This window comes from Mus musculus, chromosome 9 (assembly GCF_000001635.26).
Source record: "Mus musculus strain C57BL/6J chromosome 9, GRCm38.p6 C57BL/6J".
Classification (NCBI taxonomy): Eukaryota; Metazoa; Chordata; class Mammalia; order Rodentia; family Muridae; genus Mus; species Mus musculus.
This window is the reverse complement of record NC_000075.6, coordinates 88,697,547-88,722,762: the sequence shown is the minus strand read 5'-3', so window position 1 is coordinate 88,722,762 and position 25,216 is coordinate 88,697,547. Positions and strand designations below refer to the sequence as shown.

Sequence of the window (25,216 nt, the reverse complement as noted above, 5' to 3'; positions counted from 1 at the left end):
TTTGAACAAAAGCAGCTAAATGAAGGAATATCAAGCCATTATTAAACTCGATTTGTGTGAGAGAGAGACAGAGACAGACGGAGAGAGAGACATATGGACAGAGAGCCTGAGAGACAGAGGCAGAAAAAGACACACAGAGAAAACTATCTTTCGTTAAGACCCTGCTCCAATTTTTAGATCAAATTTGATGGCAATATATAGAAATCCTCTATTTTGGTCTAGATCACTTGCATTATGTTTCCCTTGAGGCTACTGGTAGCTCCTGTGAAGAAAGATCCCCTCTTTCCAAGGCCAGGTAAATCTTTACAAGGAATCTCAATTATGAACAGTACCTTGGAGGTGATTCCTCACTGAAGGGATGAAGACCCTGGGCAAGTCAGTAATGAACTTAACTTCTGTTCTTTTTGTCTCCACATCGTGAGGGCTAGGATTACAGACATGTTATTGCCATATTCAGTTTGTGTGGTGCTGGAGGTTGAGCCTCCAGGCTTTGTGCATAGCAATGCCACCATATCATAAACAGCATGGTCTTCTATTTTATTGCCACCTTTAAACTGGAGAAGTGGGAAGGAATAAGCAAGAAGACCAGGTAGGAAGTTAATTAGAATCTTACAGAGGTGAGTCAGACCCAGTAATCACTTTTGAGCTCTGATGCCCACAGTGAGTCAGTCACTTGTTAGAACTGTTCTACAACACCCTGAAACAGTGCCAACAGATAGGGGACCAAGTGTTCAGACATGAGACTGTGGTTGGGGGAATTTCACCTTCAAACCTTGAAACTGTTTGTGTTTGAAGACACATTTCTCAAGGTGTAGCACAGCATGATCCTATCAGCACAGTCTTCCTGCCTCAGTCTTCTGAGTGCTGAGAGGAGAGGTGTGTGCCACCAAGGTCAAGATATTTCATGCAAGGTTTCTTTGCTTTTGTTTTGAGTCAGGGTCTCAAGTCAGGAGCCTGGCTTGCTATAAAAGGACTGTTTGGCCTCTAGGGGCTCCCTCTGATCCTTTCTGCTTTCTCTCTGAGGACCTTGCCTCTGGCCTCTCTGTCTCCTCCCTCCCCCCCCACCATGCATTCTTGGCCAGCTTTCTCTTCTCTTTCTCTTTCTTTCTCTTTCTCTTTCCTTCTCTTTCTCCTCCTCCTCCTCCTCCTCCTTCTCTTCTCTTCTCTTCTCTTCTCTTCCTCTCAGCATGGGCACTACACAGCATTTTACAAAACATATCATTACTGTGATAGAACATGCAGATTTATGACCCTAGAGAGCTTTACACACTAAGATTGCACGCAGTTATAGGTACAAATAAATCCTCAAAGAAAATGTACGTATGTAACATATATTTTTATCAAAGCTATCATTTTTTGCAGTCCTGGTGATCAAACCAAGATACATACTTGTACATACTTTACCCCTGGGTTATGCTGCTAGACTACGTATTTATTGTTGAAGGGATGTGTCTATGTAGGGAGCCACATATAATTGTCATGAATATCCAGAAAAGCCCTGCCTTCAGAATTTAACAGCAACAATTTAACATGTATAATAATAATAATAATAATAATAATAATAATAACAATAATTATTATTTGGTATAGTGCTGGTTGTAAAACCCAGGACTATATCCATGCTAAGTTCTATTTATTCCTGCTAATTAATAGTTGATGAATACATTGGTTTATGGTGGTGATTCTCAAACATTATTATGGGTAGGGAATCACCTGAGGATGATGTTAAGATAACCATTTGGACTCCCTAGGTCTAAGGATGGCTCAGGATTCTCCATGTCTCACATGTTTTCAGTCGAAACTGATTCATACACCACACTCATGTTGAACCATTGGTGAATGGATATTACATTGGCACACGGACCTGGTCTGTAGATGTAAGTGAATCCAGCGTTTGTTTACTGTTCATGATAAGATTCTATTCATCTATGTTCTCTCTCTCTCCCACCTTGCTTTGTCTCCAGGCACTTAGATCTTACGGAACTGAACTACATATCCCTTAACACGGGTGCCAGAGATCTGAACTCAGCTCTCTCGTGCTGGTGTACTTGGTCATTTTACGGACTAAACTATCTCTGCATCTCAGAAAAATTAAAGGCTGGTGAGATGGCTCAGTGGGTAAGAGCACCCGACTGCTCTTCCGAAGGTCCGGAGTTCAAATCCCAGCAACCACATGGTGGCTCACAACCATCCCTAACGAGATCTGACTCCCTCTTCTGGAATGTCTGAAGACAGCTACAGTGTACTTACATATAATAAATAAATAAATCTTAGCCGGGCGTAGTGGCGCAAGTCTGAGTCAGAGCTTCTCAAATCTACTTACTTTGTTCTCTGCTCCATTCTCAGTCAAACGTCCTGTTAGAAAAAGGCATTATCTGTCTCTAAACAGCAGATGGCAACAGCGGTTAAATACTTCTATAACAACGAACAGTCTGACTGAGTCCTGAGCTGTCCAGAGAGGGAACATCCATCTCCAGAAAGGGCCTGCCATATGTTATAAAAGCGGGCCCAAAATCTATCAGTAAGGAGCCAACTGACTGAAAGGGAGAGGAAGGCACTTGGTGGTAAAGGAGAATGTTTTATCCATTGACCAGGAGGAACCAAGAGCCTTCCGGTATGATGTATACGCATGTCTGGCTTGCTTTGCCCTTCTGAAGCTTCTCGAGCCCTGTACTCCACAATTAGATGAATATCGAGTCCTGGAGTATAGTTGACAGCCTTTGTTAGACCCTCTGCAGAAGCATGGCGACCTTTTGTGGTCTGAGAGAGAGGGTAAGCACACTGGGCTACGTGCACAGTCCCCAGCTATCAAGCAGGAAGGGTCAAGGACGCCACACCATGCTGTTATCTGCCAACACAGGACGGGAGTCTGCTCAGATGCCTAAGTGGCCTGTGCACCTCTGCAGGTTTACAGAGGCAGGGGATTTGGAGTCCCGCCCCTTAAGCTCCGAGGGTGATGGGCGTGGCCGGGGCGGTGCTTGCCAGGAATGGCGGCGGTCACGGTAAACAGTGCCAAGCGGGGCCTGCGGGCCGAGCTGAAGCAGCGCTTGAGGGCCTTGAGCGCGGAGGAACGGCTGCGCCAGTCTCTCCTCCTCACGCAGAAGGTACGAGAAGACTGCCGGGAGTTAAACTCCGGGAAGGGTGGGCTCGCGAGTCTGCGCAGGCGCACCTCCCCGGGGGCGCGTGCGCGTCGTCCGGGGAGCGCGCTCCGCAGGCAAGGGCGGCTCTCGCTGGTCCTGGAGCTTGTGAGGGAGCGAGCTGAGCTTCCGGGCAGGTTTGGTCATTCACAGAGCTATTTTGTTATTGCTAGGAAAGGCATTGTAGCCATTAGGAGCTGTAGAGACTGTCGAATCACTCTCCGGTTTAATTGAAATCCATTCGCATGTGTTGAACACCTAGTAAACCTTTTTTTTTTTTTTTTTTTTTTTTTTTTTTTATGAGTTGGGTAATACAGATGACAAACATGATTGTCGCCCCTAAGGGATCAGGGATGTAGCAGAGGAAGGAGACAAAAGGAACCATTGTAGGGCTGGGGATATGGCTCAGTGATACAACTGTTCAAAAATGCGCTGTATTTTATTTGTCCATACTTAGAACATACATGGAATTTGGGTCTGTTTTTCTAGGAGTTTTAAATCGCCTGTACCTTTATTTTGGCAAAACTCGACTGTGAGTTTTATCTAAGGGGAGATAACTGTTGATGCTGTGACTTAGCTGCGTTCACTGCACAGCATTACACCTTGGGTTGCTGCTTCTGAGTTGGGGTTGTTTCTGGTCCTTATTTTCTTGTTTTGTCTCTTTTCTTACTTAGTTTTCCTCAGCTTCCTTAAGAGTATATCCTCAACGGAATTATTTTAAAGAAAATACCTATACGATTGGCACTATTTGTAGTTGAAATGTATTCGTGTTTTGCTTGCACGTATGTAAGTCCATTGTGTGTGTGTGCCTGGTGTCTTAGGTTAGAAGTGGGTGCCAGATCCTTTGGAACTAGACAGAGTTCAGGAAGGTTGTAAGTCCCTTTGTGGGTGCTGGAAATTGAACCCAGGTTGTCTGCAAGAGCAGCAAGTGATCTTAAACTGCGGAGCCATCTCTCTAGTCACAACTTTTAAATATATTGTATATTAAAATATCTTCAACTCCAATTTGGTCCATATTAATCAAATTTTAATTACTTTATTGTCATTCTGCTCAATACCTATGGGTTCCAATCTAGAGACCAATGTTTTCATTTATGCATTATATCTTGTGGTTTAGTTATTGTTCTATTGCTGTGAAGAGACACCATGACCATAGCAACTTATAAAAGGAAGCATTTCATTTGGGCTTGCTTACAGGTTCAGAAGGCTGCTCTGTGATCATCTTGGTGGGAAGCTTGGAAGCAGGCAGGCAGGCAGGCAGGCAGGCATGGTGCCGAGCGCTTACATCTTATCCACAAGGTGGAGGTAGTGAGAGTCCTGGGTCTGCCATAGGCTGTGGGCTTTTGGAATCTCAAAGCTCACTTTGATGGTTTCTGTGACCACAGAGGTAAGAAGAGTGTCTTCAGCATGAAGCAAGAAGGAAGTCTGACTCAACATGATTTGGTACCTGGGGTTGGTTCAAACTTCTAGAGTCTTACACTTATTTTAGGCATATTTAAACATAGCACATTTTGGGAGAAAAATCTCCTCATTATAATTAACTTAATTCAAATTCAAAAGAGTTTCTAAATAATTATGGCTTGAGCCATACAAGGGACATGAGTCTTCTCCCGTAGAGATGAATTCTATAGATTGACTACATGTAACAAGTTAAGGGTCTCGGTGTAGTCTCCATCATATAGATAGTGCCAAGGTCACCAGGTTATTAACCACCTCTGCTCTCATTTGTAAAGTACACATGCCATCTCCCATAAAGATGGGCTCTACTGACTGAGAAACAATGCTCAAGATAGAGGTCTAGGGAGGATAACTGAGACAAACATAAGAATCTTAGGAGCCATGCAGACAGTTCAGAGGTCACCAGGCTGTTAGCTAAATTCATTCCCCACCTTCTGGGTGTAAAACAGGTAATATATCTTTCCCTTTGAAGAAACAAATGTGTGAACCTATCATGTTCATTGTCATTCAAACTGTTACATCTTGATTACCGGTTTTCCTTTGTATCTTTCAGAAATTCTTTTTCATTAGATAATAAAAACTCTAGATTAATCTTTTGTGTCTCTTAACTACTTTTCTTATTTTTTTTCTTAATCTTTCTCCCTCATAGGGCCTCCTAGATTGTTTTCATTTGGCTAATCACAGTTTTAATGTCTAATGAGTATTCCTTAGGTCTCTTACTGATTCCTTTCCCTAGCAGTCTATTAATGTTTTATAGATTCAGTTATTGTTTTCAGTTTGTCTGTGAAGACTAATTAGAATTTAAAAATCATCCCCATCTTTTGAATTACCTGTTTGTCACTAAATCATTTTTCAATTCTATTTTTTTTATGTTTAAAAAATCCTTCTATTTTGTATTTTGTTTGTTTTTTCAAAATAGTTGAAAATCCTTGATTGGCTATGCATATTTCTGTCTTTTGGGGGTAGTGAGCCTCAACTGAGGACCTTGTACATGATAGTGGATGAAACCCCTGGCCCTTGGCATTCATAAATATGGATTTATGAATGAAAGTGTATTAGCTACAAGCTTTCCTCTGTTTTTGCAGATACTGTTTGGAATTCTAAGGGAAGAATGGAGTCTGCCCACCTCCTGTGTCCATGTTTTAATGGTGCTGTGTCTATAAATACTGGCTCATCTTCCCTCTGTCTTATAGGAATCATTGTCTTCATCCTCCCTTCCTAACAGATAGCATAAAAATGAGCTGGAGGAAGAAAGGCAAATGCATATGCATAATCTCACACCGATTTTAGCTGTGTGTCTTATTGTTTATTTAGCTCTTGCTTTTCTACACTCTGCTGTAAAGAGACTAAGAAAAAGACTTTCTTATATAGTAAGCGGTGTGAAAAGCCTCAGGCCTGCTCCAAATCCGGGTTTCCATTTGCTTCATTTCTGCCAGCAGCTTCTGACAGCTTCGCAGGGAGGAATTCCTTCCCTAGCCTCGCTTTGCTATGCTTTGCTTAACTTCCGTCTCCCCTTGGTATTAGATGTAACTTTGCTTTCTTCCCCTAAGTCTTTCTGTCAGCCATATTTGTAAGCTGCCATTGCGTTATCCTTCTTTCCTTAGCTTGAAGGACAGGGGGGACAGAAAAGCAGTGGACACAGAAAGGGAGTAAGGGGCCGGCTTCTGAGTCTGGGTAAGTGCTTAGGACTTCATGAGCACAACTTAGCTCCCACTGTCTGATGAGCGATTCCACTCAATGTGGATTCTTGCACCAGGAGCCCTTTGCCCCCATTTTAATGAACTCCGTGAGCACCTAATTGAATGGAATGACACTGGTTGAGCTAAGAAACTTTTACCAGCATGTTCTCTGTGAGAGCTTGTGGACAGATTCAGAATCTGTCCTTTAGGATACATAGGCAGTGACTGACCCGGGACTCACCATATAGACTGAAGTGTTGATGTGCGTCCCTACAGATGTAGCAAAGGTTCTGCAGAGCCCAGTAAGGTTAGGTCTCAGTGGGACTTAAATGGGGAAAATCAATGGGAGAAATGTCCAATGATCCAAGGACTGGAAATTTTGTGAGATCCCAACTTAATAGAAAAAAACAACCCCCAAAACCTCGAGTGAGTCCCTGAGGTGTACTGTCAGGAACTGGAAACTGGGTTCTTATCTGGGATCTGAAGATAGACAGCTTTTCATTCCATGACTTCTTAAGGAATTTCCATAGGGTCAAGCATAGGCATAGTGGAGAGATGAAGGAGTCAAGTATGCAAATCTTGAGTCTTGAAATAAAAACCAGGTATCAGGGTGCAGTGTCAGCTCACCGCATCACTCCTTGAAAGAGGCGGAGACAAAAGGGAGGAATTGGTAAGAGAAGTTACTAGTTTATGAAGAATATAGTCTTAAAAATTAAAACTGCCATCATTTCCCACTTAGGTGATTGCCCACAATCAGTATCAGAATTCCAAAAGAATTTCCATCTTTCTGAGCATGCAAGATGAAGTTGAGACGGAAGTAATCATCAAGGACATTTTCAAACAAGGCAAAATCTGCTTCATCCCTCAGTACCAATTCCAGAGCAATCACATGGACATGGTGAGGTTAACGTCACCTGAAGAAATTGCTTTACTTCCCAAGACATCTTGGAATATTCATCAGCCTGGTGAGGGAGATGTTCGGGAGGAGGCCTTATCCACTGGTAAGGCATCTTTTCTTACATCCAAACACTTACCTTGGTGCACCCTCTTTCCTCTGATCTTGGAAGCTAGCATGGTCATACTTGGCTAGCTTGGGAGAACTGATATCTTTGTATGTTTTGATGGTTTCACTGGATTTGTTTTTCTTCTCATAAAAATCTTTTCTCCCTTTTTGTGTATTTTGTGAGACAGGGTGTCACTATGTAGGCAAGACTGGCTTCAAACTCTCAAAGTCCTACCTCCCCAGTGCTGTGCTCCTGGGCCTACACCACCTCTCCGGCTTCTACCAGATATCTTTATCTATTTTTTGGTCAGATCTATTGTATGCCTAGGAAGCTAAGGCCCAGTTCCTAGAAGGACTCACCCTGAAGCTGGGAAGACAGAAATTTCATGTTAATAAAAGTATCTCAACTTGTACTCTACATTAAATATAAGCATCAAATTAAAAAAGACATTCAATCAGTTCAGGGGTTGGTCTTGCAAATGTGCACCCCTTACATGGGCTTCTTCATCACCATCCTCTTCTCTCCATCCATACCATGTTTGTGGCAGCAGTTGTGGCTTTTGCTCCTGTGATACAACCCAAGTTGCAGTGGAGTAGAGTATGAGGCTTTAGAGTCTTTCAGCTGTGGTATGAGGCACCGAACCTGCCCCCCCCCCCCACTGTTGTTTGCAGAAAAGTCTGCTGAGCAGGCATGCTTATCGAACTCAGTGTGCAGTTTTCCTTGCATCAGCAGTTTAGAAAGTGGCAAGTTCAGTGCTAAAGCCTAAATCAAGCCTCACCGTGTTGGAGGTGAGCCAGTGGGAGCGCAGATCATCTCTGCTGCAGCCTTTGCTGTCTACTCGTCTTCCTGGTTTGCCTTTGTTATCTCACCTTAGAAAAGGGTGAACTTGTAGCCAGAGTTGCAGTTACAGATTCTCAAGTAAAAATTTCTTGTAAGGTATTCTTGTCTTAGGTTTACAGGATACTAAACCAGCTGGTAAGTGAAAATAGAGGGTCTGTCTCTTTACTGAATTTATCCTTAAAATGAGGGCGGCTTAGACAATTGATTAGCCGGGAGTTTTTCCATTGATAATGTGTAATCTGGTTCAACCACTATCAACTTGGCATAAGCACAAGGGGATAATATTGGTCCAGAAACTGAAGACTACACAGACAAGGCAGCTCCAGTTTCTCTGGATTAGTGTCTTTAGAAGTCAGTCTATCTTTGTTGAGACTCTTTTTCTGTCGATGTTGGTTTTGTGTTCACTGTGGCTCATGGCAGCTTGGACTTATAATACCCTTAGAGCTAGAATTCCCAGCAGAAAAGAGCAAGTCTGGTTTTCTAATAGTCCCAATAAAATTCTGGTCCTAACTCTTTTTGCTTGAAGTGGTCATCCCTGAGTGAATCACTGTGGATAGACACAAAATTAGTTTATTGGCTCAAGCCTGGGTTGTATACAACCGTTCCTGACTGTTTTCTGTGACTGGGGCAAAGGACCTGTAGCCACCTCTTCAGCCCTCCTCAACCACTGTTTCTTTAGTAAGACTGTGTGGTTCCTGTAGAATTATAGCAGAGTAGGCATGGGTTTATCACCATCTCGCACAAAGTCTTTATATATATATATTTAATGAAAACTTTATTATAGAGAGCTTGCAAATAAAAAATGCCACAGAATCATGATATGCATGAGAGCAGGCCAAAGAAAATATAATTGTGTCACAAATTTGAAAGTGGTTTGTTTGTTTGTTTGTTTGTTTGTTTGTTTTGGTTGAGATGGGATCTCAGTACAAAGCCAGGCTGGTCTTGATCTCACAATCCATAAGTCTCAGCCTCCAAGGCTTCTAGACCTACATAGCCATCTGGCTGGTAAATAGTTATTAAGAACTTAGTTCAGTGGTTCTCAATCTTCCTAATGCTGTGTGACCCTCTAATACAGTTCCTCATGTCGAGGTGAGCCATAAAAGTATTTTGTTTCTACTACTTCATAACTGTAATTTGGCTACTGTTCTGAATTGTAGCATGATATCTAATATGCAGGATATCTGGTAGGGAACCCATGTAGAAGGGTCATTCAGCCCCCACAGTGATGGGGAAGTCACTGAGTGTCTGTGAGAAGTGTGATGGAGACCTGCTTCCCACAGGGGTAGAGTTAACTACCTGTGGTTCTCATAGAGGTGGGCTTCTGCTAGCACTACACAGGCCCTCTCCTATGAGCTGCCCCGTTCAGCTTTGCATTAAACATCAAGATGTTCCACCATTCCTTGATTTCACATTCATAAATTTATTCTTTTTATATATTTCTGTTTGTAGCTAGCATGTACCCATAAAATTATCCTTGTCTCTCTTTTTTAACCATCCAATTATTAGGTATTACTGGATATTTCTTTGGTATATATTTGTGTGCAGTGCATGTGTGTGCTCTATGTATGTGTGTGCACAGCTGTATGTAGAAGCCAAAGGAGGGTGTTGGGTGCCCTGCTCTATCACCCTCTACCTTATGGCTTTGAACAAGGGTCTCACACTGAGTCCAGAGCTAGGCTGGCAGTGACAAAGCCCCAATGTATCCTTCTCTTTCTTCCACATTATGATGCTGGGTTACAGGCACAACTGCACCTGGAGTGAACCTCATGCTTAAGCCGCAAGCCTTCGTAGCCATTCAGATATTTCCCCAATCCCGCTTTGTACAATTTTTATCACCTGCTTCTGATCCCAGTGACCTTTTGTCCCCAGTTGACTGGTCACACTGACTATTCCCCTAGAATGACTTTCAAACTGTTTCCTGATCATATTGGTTTCCCTCAGATGCCTTTTTATACAGCTCACCCATCTGTTAGATTTTTTTCCTGGATACTATAATGATCTCTGTCTCTGGCCAACAGTACTTCCTGCTGATCTGTTGTGGACAAAAGCTGGACTTTGGCTAACTCTAAAGTCCAGGCCACTGAATGAGCCACTGTTTCCCCTTGCTTTCTGCTTCTCGCCAGTGTGGCTCCTCTCCTTCTCCCAAAGTGCTCAGCTGGAGGATAGCATTTCGTCACTGTTGTTGGTGAGGGATTCAGGACTGATCTCTATAGTTTCCTCCTTTCTAACTATGACCTCTGTTCCTGAACTCTTGTGAATTCCAGATATCTCACCTGGAGGTGGAGCTTATGAAGCCTACCCCTAGACTATTGTCGAGATACAGTGAGATGATGTCAGTTGCTCTGTGAAAGTGCCCTTGCTTCTGTGCCTTCTATTTTGCTAGAGTTGTGTTATAATGTACACAGCCTTCTGTGAAAATGAGGCTTGCTGTTTTCTAGGCTGGAATGTGTCATGTGTTTCTTCAGGCTAGAATATTGTAGTCCAGGCTCTGAGATCCCTGGCCCTCAAATTGTAAGCTGGGTTCAATTACTTACGAATTTGGAAAATGACTAAAAAGCTGAAAGGCCCCAAGAGTTGGGACTAATAAAGCCGTTTTGTAGTGAGAACAAAGTAGGATGATATACAGTTAAATACTACACAGTGTGTTGTCAGGAGGAATCAGTAGAACGTTGTCATCATCATTGAGTACTGAATATTTTCCCTGGCTGCTCCCAACACCCTAGTCTTTTTCTCTGTGATTCTTAAGTCCTTGGCACTTAGCATTAATCCCCACGTTTTATTAATTCTTCTTCGGAGCATATTTCTTTTTGTTCTAATAGACTTTGTCTCTATAGGGCAAGATTTTTGTCTAAGATACTGTATCCCTGGTACCTCCTATCATTTGGTTCATAGTCTGTATAGTCATCCAAGCAGGAAGGAAGACAGGCTAAGGAGAGAGACAAGGTGCCTTTTCCTTCAGTTATCAGATTATTGAAGCAATGGTCCTAAGGAACTTTTTCAAAAATCCCATGCCAAGAGATGGAAAAAGCTGAAGGCTGGTGCCTCCCAGGAGAGGAATTTGTCTCCCAAGGAGAGATTTCACACAATTCTGATACCTTTCCAGACTACCTTGCAGGAGAAACTGGAGTGGGAACAGTGATGGACAATGACCACCCAGGGAGTGGGACTGCTTATTTACATACAAAGCTTGCCTGCTATTGAAATGCAAACCTTGGAGCTGGCAGGATGGCTCAGTAGGTAAAGGTTCCTCCTCACCAGGCTGAGGACTTGACTTGGATCCTGGAACCCAAATGGGAGGAGAAAACCGACTCCAGCAACTTGACTTGAGATTTCCTACATGTTTAGTAACATGTGATTCCTTCCCCAGTAACTAACAGAATAACCAACCAAATGAGTAAATAGAGGCATACTCAAAGAGTGAACATCATGGCCAGACCAGCAGAGGATTGGGTGGGGCGGCGTTCGTTGCACCTCTTTATTGATTCCTCCTTCCAGTATGGCCACAGTGGATTAATCTCCTCTCTCTGTTTTGTACTGTTGTCTGTGTAATTGACCTTTTGAGGGCAGTGGCTGAGCCTGGCTTGTTTTGCTTGCCAGGGTCTATGCTCTGACCCTAATAACTTTCGCAACATGTTGATTCAAACTGGAAAGTTCTCAAAGTAAATCTGAATTTATTATAAGTTCAGACAATACTAATATAGATGAATAGATGATCAGTCCTTTATACATGAAGAACACCTGAATTAAAAACTTACAAAGAATACATGGGGATTATTTTATAGATGCTGTGATTTTTTTTTATTATTTATATCATATGTAAAATGTCAACATTATCTCTGATTTGGTCAGGGCCTTCCTGCATGATGGTCCTGGGATTTTCAGTCTCTCGGGGCTGGTTTTGGGAAAGTCATTGAGTTAAGAGAATCATGGGATGCTGCCTGGCTGCTGATGTTGCCACACTTGCAGTGGAGGCTGAGGATTGGCTTGGAGGCCTTGTGTATTTGTGATGGGTATTGTGTTAAAGGTTGGTAAGAAGCAGAATTTGCAGTTTTGTTAATGGAGTATTTAGGATCAAAAGCTTGGTTTCTAGAAGCACAACAAGCCAGGCTTGCCCCCTCCCCCCATCCCCAGTTCCTTCATGGGAAAAGCAGAAAAGAGGTTCCTCGCCAACTGGCACCAGGCTTTAACCTTTCCCTCCTTGCAGCATGATATTACTAGGAAATTCTAATTCCCTGTCAGTAAGTGCTTCTGTATCCTAATAGCCACTGGATGATCACAACTGTCTCGCTTTAGACTGTGCCACTCCTGCGAGATGGCAGATCTTGACCTACTGCACCATGGTTCTTTCTGTGCCCTGGGGTACATTGAGATCATTGTTATGCCTCAGATCAGATGAAGTTAATACTTTTGCTATATCTCCTCTTTTGTATGCTGAACAAATGTGTTAATTATTAGACTGAAGCCAGGGATGTCCATAGTCCTGGGGACCAGGCCATACTGTCTCAGCTACTTGCAGAAACTCAGGGACACCGCCACGCAGATGACTGCCGCATACTCAGGAGAACTCTTGGTTTTGGTTTAGTTTATATTAAGCAGTGACTCAGGGACACTGCCACACAGATGACTGTCACATGCTCAGGAGAGAACACTTGGTTTTGGTTTAGTTTATACTAAGCAAAGAAGAGAGTTGCTAAAGATCCGGCACGATTTGCTGTTTTCAGTGTGATTTGTAGCAGCACTGCTCTTACAGGAAGTGTTTTAGCAAACCTTTAACCACATCTCCTTCACACAACAGAAACATTGTTGATTTTACTGAAGTTTTGACATGGCTTGTTTTAGCTAAAAGTAAATCAAGGCTGTTGTCATTGTCATATGTGCACATTTATCTATTTTGATGGCTCTTGGAGTAGCTTCCTTCTTTGGATTATAGAGAAAATTCCCTCCATGTAGGAATTGCAGAAAGCAGAACAATTTCTTACCATCTTTATACAGTCTCTCCCTTATTCCGATGAGTTAGCTGTAGCCCAGAGAGGTCAAGTGACTTTTTGGAGGACACACAGGCAGTTAACGAGAGGGGGAGGCCATCCAGTTCTCTAGTTTTCCACTCTAGTGCCATCCCCAGCCCCTTTGTCTTGAGGTCTCGTAGCCCAGGCTGGCCTAGAGCTCACTGTGTAGCCGAGGATGACTTTGGTGGCTACTCTCCAGACACGTGGTGGTATCTGCCACCTTGCCCAGTTTATGCACTGCTGGAGATGGAACTGGAGCTTACCATACTCAAAAAGGAGACAAAGGTATGTATGAGGTAGATAAGGCACAGCCTGAAAGCTACCGTTTCACAGAAAGTATACAAACCGAGAACAGAGCACAGTCAACAGACCACTGTGGTATTATTGAGTGAAGTGGGCAATGAGCTATGAGATGCAGTGGAAAGTGAAATGTATCTTGTGATTACCTGTCCCATTATTTCGGGCTAAGCAGTGAAGTTCACTTGGTGAAATTTAGAATTATCAGAGTATAGTGGCTCAGCTAGCCCGGACCATTTACCAAAACTCTGGCATGAAGCCATTTATCGTATTATATAGGGCAGAGTTTTGTAACTTCAATCCATGACTCATTAATGGCTTTGTTTGATTTTGAGACAGAATTTCATGTAGCCCAGGCTGGCCTTACTTGCTACTTCACTGAATGTGATGACTTTGAACTTTTTAACTTGCTTGCACCTTTCAGATGCTGAGGCCACAATGCATGCCACTGTCCCCATGTGTTTAGTGCTGGAGATCAACCTGGGGCACTGTGTGTGCTTGGTAAGCATTATACCAACAGCTTCCTCATCAGTCACCACACTGGTTTGTTTTGAGACAGAGTCTTCCTAGGTTGCCCAGAGTGTCCTTACATTTACGATGCTTTATCCCCAGTCTTTGGAGTTGGGGTACCAGGATGTGCAGTTCTATACCTGGCATCAGTGGGCTTTAATTTCCTTAAGAAGTATTAAAAACCAAACCAGAAAGAAATTGGGAGGAAATGTTTATTTAGGTGTGCTGATCATGAAATGGATCTGATATTTTTCTTCCAGTAAGTTCTAAAACACTGTAAAGCTATTGGCTTAGATGTCTTTCTCAAAAGGGCATTCATTATCTGGTGACCTTACAAAGCAATAAGACCAACAGGTACATTTTCTTAACCAGGTACATTTGCTAATTTTGATGGAGACCTAGCAAAACAAACACACAAACAGAAACTCACATGACTTTTTATATACAGCAACACAGTCACCGTGAAATACATGGTTGAAAATAAAAGCAATTCATGGACCATAAGGATACTAATTTCAAGGAAAACCAAAAAATATTTAAATAGAAGTGATTTTGTATCTGTGCAGGGTCAGGTCTCACCCCTGCCAGGGGTCTCAGCCTTCTCTGCAGTTCCACTAATGCAGGTGTTTGGGAACTACTGGTCGTGTAAACATCGAGGCATACAAAGTGAGGGAGTTTGTGTGTGTCAACTCTCTTAATGCCCCTGTTGATTTTTAAATTCTGTCTAAAAGAAATTTAGTGTTTTCTTTTGGAGTTGTTTGTTTGTTTGTTTGTTTGTTTTTGTTTTGTTTTGTTTTTTTGAGACAGGGTTTCTCTGTGTAGCCCTGGCTGTCCTGGAACTCACTCTATAGACCAGGCTGGCCTTGAACTCAGAAATCCGCCTGCCTGCCTCTTCCTCCCGAGTGCTGTTTCTTAAAGAATGTAATATAGCTTATAATATAGCTCAGTCTGTTTCAGATCTGTGTTTACTAAATTCCAATAAAATACAGGGGGTTTGCTTCTGTATGAGTCCCTCTCCCTTTTGTATCATATAAATTATGTTTCTATATACTATGCATCCAGCAGTGCAGTATAATTATTGCTTTAGATATTTATATGTTTTAGGAAAGAGTTAAGAGAGGAAAGGAAACTGGGTTGATGGGACATGCCTGCAACTGCCTGTTTTTCTAGCATTCTGGAAACTACGGCAGGAGTATCCTCGTGAGTTTGTGGCCAGCCTGAGTTACATAGTGAGACTGTATGTCTCCTCTGAAACAACACACACACACAAATTCTTTCTTTGAATACATAGATGAAGAAATAGAAAGGCTAAGGTGGACAGATTTAGAAGGATTTCATGTTTATATTTTCTAACTTTTAGATACTTTTCAGTTTCTTTTTTTTATTTTCATTTTATTTACTTTAGTGGGTTGTTTTGTTTTTAAGGTGGAGTCTCTTATACTCCATGCTGGCCTGGAATTACCAAGTAGCTAAAGATGGCCTTGACCTTGTGAACTCCTGATTCTTTATTTCTGACCCTAGCAAGTACTTTGATTTTAGGTATCTACAACTATTCCTTGTTTATGCTATACTGGGGATCGAACTCAGGTCTTCAAGGCATGCTAGGCAAGCCCTTGTCTAACTGGATCCCAGCTCAATACTTTTTTTTTAAAAAAGGCTATTAGTTGTTATAATAAAGTACTAACCATATATGATATTTATTGAATGACCTCTCTGGTAGACTCACAGTTAGGTTTTATTCCTAAAATAGTATAATAGGCAAGTAACCTAGTCCAGTGATGTGAACTCTAAAGAGTTTTGAGACATCTGTGCTTCGTTCAGTAGATTTATTTTCTTAACTTCCTGCAGTGGTCAGTGTGCTGACAGGCTAAGGATGCAGAGGGCCAGGGGTCCAGTGAGGAGGTGGGATGGGGAGTATCGGTGTTAACAAGGGTGATTGGTTGAGGAGGAAAAGGCTGCTCAAGGACTGGCTGGGTGAAATATTTAGGTTCTAAACACTCAGAGCTAGGGCCAGGGAGCTACGAAAAACTTCTCCTGTGGACAGAGATGTGGAAGGGCACAGAGGGAATTCCAGTATTTCTTTCCCTCCCCAGAGACCTTCGTTTCCCTTTCCATTCCTCTCTCCTACTATCTGCCTTCCCCTTGTCTCCCCCAACTTTTTCCTTCATCTTCTTATTGTCTACCCTTTTCCTACTCTGTTTTTTGTTTTTTGGTTTTTTGGTTTTTCAAGACAGGGTTTCTCTGTATAGCCCTGGCTGTCCTGGAACTCACTCTGTAGACCAGGCTGGCCTCGAACTCAGAAATCCGCCTGCCTCTGCCTCCCGAGTGCTGGGATTAAAGGCGTGTGCCACCATGCCCTTCCTACTCTGTTTTAATCATGCAAGCAGTCAATATTGTTTAGCTTGCTATTACACTGTAACATCTTTCTGATTCCTTATTCCTTTATTTTCATTCCTCCCTGTATATTAGTACAAATATAAAAATAGTTAATATTTTAATATAAATGTTTTGGACTCATTGTTATCTGTTTTATCTTAATGGTATTAAATGCTTCATTGGTCCAAGCAATATTTAAAGTTATTAAATGTTATTAAACATCCTAACCATTTTCTTATCTGTTGCCCTCGGGAAGCAGTTCCCAACCTGTGGGTCACGACTTCTTTGGGGATTAAATGACTCTTTCACAGGGGCCACCTAAGACCACTGCAAAACACAGATGTTTACATTATAATTCATAACAGTAGCAAAATTACAGTTATGAAGTTACAACAAAAAATAATTTTATGACTATGGGTCATCACAACATGAGCAAATGTATTAAAGGGTCACAACATTAAGAAGGTTGAACACAAATACTTTAGAACTTTTGGAATTTATTAAAACTTTCTTTGTAGGTTAATATATTTGATTATTACAGTTTTGTTGGTAATGACATTTTATTCTAACAGGAACAGAAATCTTGTGAAATCCAGTTTGAAAGAGGAGGGGGCATATTTATTACCTATTTTTATGCATGAGAGTATAGGCTACCATTTTATTGGCATTTCTTTTCTACTTGTGAAATGGCTTCTGCAGATCTTGCCATCACATCTGAGGTAAGCAAGAAGGGAAATGATGGCAGTGGTTGAATGTTAGCTGTCCGCACTGCAAGTAACTTCTGGAAACTCTTACCTCTCATTGGCTTTAATGGTAACAAAACTTATATATAAGGGAAATCTGGAATTTTCCTTTTCTTATTTATATCTATGCAGATTCTAGGGTGGTGCTGGGCCAGTGTAGGGTGGGTCAGTTCCTGTTAGAGTTCTGTAGACTTGCAAAATACTCTGGGGTTTTTTTTTTTTGTTGTTGTTTTTTGCTTTGTTTGTTGCTTGTTGTCTAAGGGACAAAGCAAGCTCTGTTGCTGTATATTCAGCTGAATTTCCTTCCTGGGCTTGTAAGTGACGTCACCTAATCGGGCAGCAGCCACAGGAGGAAGAAGACAAAGCTCTGTTCTGGCTCCGTCTGTGGCTCCGTCTCAGGGCTCTCCCCTCCACTGACGTCAGGATGCTTGACTTCGTCAGTGGAAATAGGGACAGGATGGACAACTCGAAACAGAGTTGGAATTTATTAAGAAAAAAATTTAATATACATTTAAACACTAGTGGTGAAAGAGTGGTGTGGAGCGGGAGAAGGGGAGAGAGAGACAGACAGAGACAGATTTGCTTAGGACAATGACAGTGTATACCCAAGTGTAGCCATGGGCATCCCAATGGAGAGTTGCCCCTAAATGTCTCAGCATAGCTGTGTGAACATTCTGGTGGATTTGAAATTTACATTTTTCTGGGTCTGGAGAACTGGTTTGGCAGTTAAGAGAAGGTAATATTATTGTAGAAGATCTGAGCTCAGTTTCCAGTACCTGCATCAGGCAGCTCTGGCTCCAGAGGATCTGACTTCCTCTTCCGGCCTACCTGGCATCTGTATTCATGTGCACATGCCTATACATAACTAAAAATAATAAAATAATTTTTTACATTTTCAATTTTTAAAGAGTTTTAAAGAGTTACTAAGAATGTTTTGGTATATTTGTTCTTCTGTCAGAAACTTTTTTATTTTTATTGTAAAGATGGTATATCGAATAGGATTACTGGGTAATAAGATAAAAACAGGTCCAAAGAGTCAACAGAATTCTTAGCATAGTATCTTCCATGAGTCCATGTGCCTCTCACCTTACTCTGCACAGTTCCTTTAGTGTATTGTTAAGTGATTTTAGCCAGCTTATACTTGTTAATACTAAAGGTGGGCTTTTCCTTCTTATATAGTATGTATATACTTCTTATGTAATGTATACACACACACATATATTCAGGGAGACAGAGAGAAACAGAGAGAGACAGAGGGAATATTAGGTTTTTTTGTTTATTTGTTTGTTTTACTAGATAGCTCTGATTAGTTTGGGAGTCACCATTCTTTTTACCCTAGGCTCCCCAGAGCTGTGATTAAACACATGCCACCATAGCTGATTACTCCATTATATAATAAAGTGTTATTTCCCCTATTGTATAGAGAAACATACCAGCATAGTCTCAAGTTTTTAAATAGAATAGGAATCTCTGAAGGAATTTCAGAATTATTATCATTGTACATTATTTCTTAAATTTCATGGAAGCAAACATTGATGCTTTGGTTTTATTAAAAATGTTTATCCTTGATTAACAGTTTTCAAAAGGAGGTGTGCAAACTGGATTTCTCGAGGCTGTGTTGGATGAATTGCATACCTTTCTCCAAGCCCAGCAGAGTCAGTGTTTCGCAGATGTACAGACTAAAGCAGTGCCTTCGTCCACAGTCTTCACATGTGTGTGTTCCTTAGTCATTTAATCACTGAAGTGGGGTCAGCTGGAGACCACCCAAGTCAGGTTTTTACCTGGAGGTAAGGGAATGGGCCTCTGTGGGAAACGATTCATCAACGTCACACAGTGAACGGTGAAGCTAAGCCAAGTGTTTTTGTTTCTAAGACTCTCCATTTTCAGAACTGATTAAAAATAGGTACCCAAATCATGGAGATCAAAAAAGGATAATCCAGAGTAGATGCCCCACTTATGGAGGAAAAAGAGGCAAATGCTGTTCCATTTGTTTGGGTGTGCAGACAGCAGTTCAGTCATGATGAATAAGATGCTACCAGTATCTGAAAGCAGCTAGCTGGAGAAGGGGTTGCTACATGGGAAAGTGACCTTTGAAAACCATTCTGTGCTTGCTTTGACCATAGAGCTCATGTGACACCAGTGCCAGTACTTGTGTGACACCTGAATGATTCCCACATTCTGTCCACTCATAGCCTTATCCAGTGCATTGGAGCAAAATCATACAAACCATTTAGTTCTTTCTTCTTTTTGAGAGGCACTTATCACTGTCCCCAAACATATGGCAATCTCCCCAAATCTGTGCTTTTGTTTATTTTATTTTGAAGCACAGGCCATTGCAGTCCCTCTTCCAGACCCCTGTAAGTTCTGTTATTCCAGCACCCACTTCCTTAATGTCATTTTCCTGGACTTAAGCACTTGTCAGTGGGGTACCATGATCTCCTTTCTGTTTATTGCCTTGGCACATGTACTACTCCATCTATTACGGTTTAGGTGTTCCTTACACTCAACTTCTTGGGTGTGGTTTTAGCTAAGCAAGTTGTTAGTACTTTGTTGGCAAATACCTGTCCCATGTTCTTATAGTTCCTTGGATGAGGCTAGCATATTTATAGAATTATTAATAATGACTAGTTATTGACTTGATTGTATTGAATTTCTGATAAATAAAAAAGCTTTGTGAATTTTTTTCTCCTTCCCTTCTTGTCAGCTGCTTTTATGGTGTATTAAGGGTTTCGAGATGAAAGTTTTTTATCCACCAGAAGAAGGCGTATTGAAACAGATAGCAAGGCTAGCTGGAGTGAAAATAACACACATGAATCGTGGGAAAGGATGATAGAGACCTAGGTGATACTATGTCAAAGCACTGACTTCCTTTTTCTTGGATTTACAGCAATTGGAGTTGTGATGGCACATAGCTCATGTCAGTAAGCTCTGAGGCCTCCTATACATGCAAGAGAAGGGCAAGCAGGAGAAACAGACTGTGAGTTTAGTTGCATTGGCTTACCTAGAGAGACTGCCCAGCTTTCAAGTGTCAAACATCTGGGTAAAAGAAGTGGTGGAAGCCATCGAGCCGTTTCTTGCTCAACTCTGAAGCTGGGGAACTGGGCAGCACTGTAACTGATTAGAATAAGGACTTTGTGAGCTCCTTGTGTACAACGTAGATAGATAGAGAGAGCTGCAAAGGCACCCTTACTTACCCTGCACCTACGAGAGATGCTCTTCATTACTCTATAGCAGAGCTTCTCAACCATCCTATGCTGAGTCCCTCTGATACAGTTCCTCATGCTGTGCTGACACCAACCATAGATTATTTTCATTGCTCCTTCGAAACTGCAATTTTGCTACTGTTATGAGTCATAATATTAATATCTGTTTTCCAATGGCCTGAGGTAACCCTTGTGAAAGGGTCATTCCATTCATCCCAAAGGGTTGCCACCCATGGGTTGAGAACCACTGCTCTAGAGTAAGGCACATTTTAATTGATTCATTCCTGATGCCTGTGGCTGATGCTGGTGGTTTTACACGGGCCAGGGAACCACTCACTCTGCCAGAGCCCCAGTTCTTCTCTTCCTCTCCTATCATAGTTGTTTCTCGTTATTATTGTAGAGAAGCATGTAGTATAAAGTGCACATTTACCTTTCTGAAACACCCAGTCCAGCAGTGCTAAGAACATTCTGCTGTGCAACAGCTCTCTTAAGATTTCCATTTGGGGACCTGAAACTGTGCACTGAGAGATGACACTCTTGCCCCAGCCCCAGGCAACCACAGTTCTTCTTTCCTTTCTGCACTTGATCTTAGCCAAAAGGCTGAGAAGTGATCTTTCCTTTCTGAATTTGACTGCGTTACATATGCGTAAGTGGGGTTGCGCAGAACTTATCTTTCTGTGGTTCTCTGCTTATTTCTCGATTATGTCACACAGAAAAAGTTAACCTTAAAGTTGTAAGAATCTTTAACTTAGATTTGAAATACATCTGAGAAATTGAAGTTTTCTTTCTCTCTTTTTCTCTCCCTTCCTTTTTCTTTCTTTCCCTCTTTCCCTCTTTCTCTCTTTCTATCCTTCCCTTCCTCCCTTCCTTTCTTCTTTCTTTCCTTTTATTTTTTTAACGTTACATAACCAGAGGAGACTCAAGTTAGAGAAAAAGCATAGGAAAATCTTTCACTTCTTCCCACTTTTATTTTCCTGTTTGGACAATAAAATACATGAATATCATTCATTTGACTATGAATGGTAGTGTGTCTCCCCCAAACTCAGTGCCAAAATAACACAAAGGAATGCCATTTGGATTAAGATAATACCATCTCTGAACTTTTTTTTGTACTGAAAATAATTTGATCTTCCCCTTCCTTAATATTCTTTTTAAATCTTCTAAGATAGGATGAACTGAAGGATTGATTTTCCTCTGTCCTTAAGCCCTAAGGGAGATGTCCAAGGCAAGGGCTGGCACTCTTCACTGTGAAAGAGCAGGTAGTAAGGATCTGGGCCTTAGTGGCTGATATGCATGTTCAGGGACTGGTTGTTCCATTTTAGTGGCCAAAGTAAGGTGTGGCTGGGTTCCAGTGAATCTTTATAATCATATTTGGTGGGGAGGCTGTGGGTTCAAACCGGTGTAGTTGAAGAATCTGAGGCCTTGGAGATGGCTCAGTGGGAAAGAGTGCTTGCCTCCCAAGCCTCAGGTATAGCCAAGTATAACTTCCCAGCACCCAAGAAAAAAGCCAGGCATGCCATTCCAGTGCTGTGGGAATGTGGAGACCAGAGGATCCCTCGTGCTTGACTCTACCTCAGAAGAATCAAGCAGAGAGTGAGAGAACATTAGATGTCCTTCTCGGGCATACCCTTAGGTGCACAAAATGTGCCTGAAGGGGTGCATACGCATATACATTACATGCATACATACATACATACATACATACATACATACGTATATGCATTTACTAAAAGAAAATAGCTGTACACTGTTTTTTCCCCACACCCACACAGAATTGGTTCACCTCTTCCCACTTTGGCTCTTGGCAACCAGCTATGTATCTTTCATATATAGTTACGATTGCTGTTCAGAGGCATAGAGAGATGGTCATGCTGTCTAATCAAATAATGTTGGATTATTGTTACTTGTTATCTTAATATCATATCATATTTTCAGATAATGTGTTAACCAAGATATAATTACATTTTTAAGTGCTTAAGAAAATAACATGCTTTGAAGTTTTGTCCTAAGACTAGAATTTTAGAGCATTCAAACACACACATATATTACATGCAAGCACACTATACATACATACATACATACATACATACATACATACACACACACACACAGACATTTACTAAAAGGAAATACGTGTGCTCTGTTTTGTGTTAACTTTCCTTGGGAAGGTGTGAAACAGCAATAACTTAACCCAGATGTAGCCGTAACAATAAATCCACCCTAGACCATCATGGTAAACCCATGAGTTTGTTTATAGGAACGTGGGTAAGGGGTTACTTTCAGAAGAGTGGGTAGCCCCCAAACGCAACAGCTGCATCACTGCGAAGTCCTACCCCATCACAGAAGATGGTGTGCAGACTCTGTCACAGAGTTCCATTTTCAGTTAACCTCCCCTCTTGTTATATACTGCAGCATCTCCTGAGAGCACTCACAACCGATTTGTGGGAAGGAGTAATGGCCGGAATCCCAGATGAGGATCCTGTAGTCTTCCTTCTACTCCTTCTATGAGGGAAGGGGGGAATAGCTCTGTTACCATTACCGTAAACTTGCTTTCATTACATTATTGTTCTTATTTTGCTACCATGGCTATGGGTCAAAGTCATCTCTACTCCATTACACCATTGGGACAGTCATTTTTGTCCAGATAAATCTAACAAAAACTCAGTATTTTTTGATCATAAAGATGAGACATAAAGTAAAAACTAAAAACAACCCATCTCCATGCCCAGAACTAACTACTAATACTCACCATGTTCAAACATTGCTGGATATGTTTGTTAGCGTTTACTGGACTCAGTCCTTTTCACTTAACAATTGCTATAAGCCCATAAAGGGTGACACATTACAGACTAAAGGGTGAGCTGGAGGGTTAACACTTTGTACTTTAGTGCAGTGCCCCCACTCCTGCCCAGCAGCCGTTCCAGCTGCCATCCTGCTGGCACCATAGACATACTCTCCCTACTCCCACAGCCTAAGATGTTGGATGGCCAGTGTTCCCTAGCAGTTACTACTTACAAGTTGCCAGTCCTTTTACTGGCCCCTTTCATGAGTTTCTTTTCTCAGTTTGTGTGCCATCTGTGCACACTGTGGCCCAAGCCTGACTAGTATAGATGCTGTATTCCATGTGACTTAGCTTGCTTCCATGGCAGATTTAGTATATATTCTTTGTCTGCCTTATCCTCCAGCAAGAGGCTCTCATCCTTCCCAGCCCTGGAGTCTCGACATCACTGGCTATATGACTTTGTCAAATTACATTCTGTCTTTGAATCTTGATTTTCCCATTTGGAGAAAGCAGATGATAGTGTGTCTTGTGGGGTGTGTGGGCAGGTGATGTAAGGATGTGTCTGTGAAGTGGGCAGTATAACTAACAGTGAGCATCAAGTATCAGTGCCATTGGTCCTGATTTCCTTATAGAAACTTCTCAGAGGATCCTCTGTACAAGGAAAGGTGCTTTGTAGCCACAGTGCTTTCCCATCACATCTTTCTAGAGCCACCATTTCAGAGAGCCTGCATGGCTCACGCTCTGCTCCTGGCTGGAGCATCTCTTGTAGATGGCTCCTGTCTGTACATTTCTAGCAGACAGCAGGTGGTGGTAGAGAGCTAGGCTTGCTCTTGGATGGGGTTTGTGCAAAAGTCTAAATAACTCTTTTAAGAAAAAAAGAATCAAGAGTCAACAAAGAATAGGCATTTTTTCATATCCATAAGTGTAAGAGAATCCTTCGTTTATTGAACACTTTATTAAGTTTTGACATTCTTTCCTTATGTATTTACTTAGTCACTTTGTAAAGTTGGTATTTGTCCCGTCTTAAGAAGAAGCTGGGTTTCAAGGAGAGCTTCAGTTACTTAGAAGTTTCTAACAACCCTTGGTTGTTGTGGGGTCTACACAGTGATCTGTATGGAGGCCAGTGCACGTGACTGGTTGCTAGTCTCCTATGCTCTTGCATTCACACAGAAGGTTGATATTTAAGAGAATTTCACATTTCTGGCTCTGTGTTCCATGTGATAAATATTCACAAGGAGTGATGTGAAGGTGTACGGTCCCCTTTTCACGCAGGCCCTTCTGTTCCCCAGTTCTTCATCTCAGAGGCTGTTACTTTTCTATGTATCCTTCCTGGGGCAGACTCACAGGAAGGCACAGGCATTACAGAGAGAAGGGGACTGTTTTCACAGGCCATCTTAGGTTGACTTTTGGCCTTGGGAATTTTTAGGCTGCTATGCTAGGGTAGAAGCTGTTGTGCAGAAACACTCGCACTTATACCATATGCACTTCAAGTTTCTTCTGTGTTTCAGCTCTGCCCAGAAGACTCTAAATCCTTGTCTCCATTGACTGCAGAAGAAGGTTAGGGCACAGAGAGACATCAGGGTTTACATGAGAGAAGTGATTTGGCAGAAACACAGAAATTCTTCCCCTGTAAGAGACATGTAACAGACAAATGCACAAAAGTGGGTGAAGGCAGATGCTGGCTGGCCTGAAGTCATGGTCGCCATTTCTACCACTATACATATATGGCCCTGATCTAATTATTTCTTCAGGGATACAAAACCCTGAAAATCTCATGGATCCCAGTCCATGACTGTAACTACTTCCTTCGTTTAAACACAATGTTCATGGGATTAAATAAAGCCTTGCATTCATAATGTACTTAGGCTTTCATGGAAGGCATAGATAGACTCTCATGCTGTGATCCACATGACATTAGCAGAATGTCCCCTTATACCCAGGAGTACATTTTACCTGGTGTTGTATGGTTGGCCTAGTGCCCTGGTGATGAATGTTGATTCTGTATTTTGATACAAGTTTTGGTGCCCGTGTCAAAGCAAGAATGTTAACAATGTCAAAGTGAGCAGTCAGGGGCCATCCTGTCTTCAGATGTATATGATTCTACACTAAGATTCCCAAAGGCTGGTACATGTTGAGACAGAGTGAAAATGCCTTTGAGATGTAAATATTTTTAATTACCTG

At 41.9% G+C, this 25,216-nt stretch overlaps 2 protein-coding genes across 17 annotated transcripts in view; one reads left to right on the top strand and one right to left on the bottom strand.

Moving 5' to 3' along the window:
* The window catches only part of Gm10634 (predicted gene 10634), a 111,271-nt gene extending 108,156 nt beyond the window's left edge, over window positions 1-3,115 (bottom strand). For 3 of the 8 annotated variants that reach the window (XR_003948393.1, XM_035096912.1, XM_035096916.1), the window contains exon 1: window positions 2,324-2,392. The gene's annotated coding sequence lies outside the window, so the exon portion shown is untranslated. Of the gene's footprint in view, window positions 1-332; window positions 555-1,864; window positions 2,145-2,323 lie in introns of those variants that run through there. The other 5 variants (XM_035096915.1, XM_035096917.1, XM_035096913.1 and 2 more) reach the window with 5 other exon arrangements.
* The window catches only part of Mthfsl (5, 10-methenyltetrahydrofolate synthetase-like), a 34,691-nt gene continuing 11,917 nt past the window's right edge, over window positions 2,443-25,216 (top strand). For 3 of the 9 annotated variants that reach the window (XR_870748.3, XR_870749.3, XR_870750.3), the window contains exons 1-4: window positions 2,967-3,104; window positions 7,014-7,275; window positions 13,846-13,922; window positions 18,627-18,837. Coding sequence is in view for 5 of the 9 variants with exons in the window: in XM_011242646.3 (XP_011240948.1) it covers window positions 2,988-3,104; window positions 7,014-7,275 (379 nt within the window). In the remaining 4 variants the exon portion in view is untranslated. Of the gene's footprint in view, window positions 3,105-3,175; window positions 3,275-7,013; window positions 7,276-13,845; window positions 13,923-18,626; window positions 18,838-25,216 lie in introns of those variants that run through there. The other 6 variants (XR_379391.4, XM_011242646.3, XM_006510728.4 and 3 more) reach the window with 6 other exon arrangements.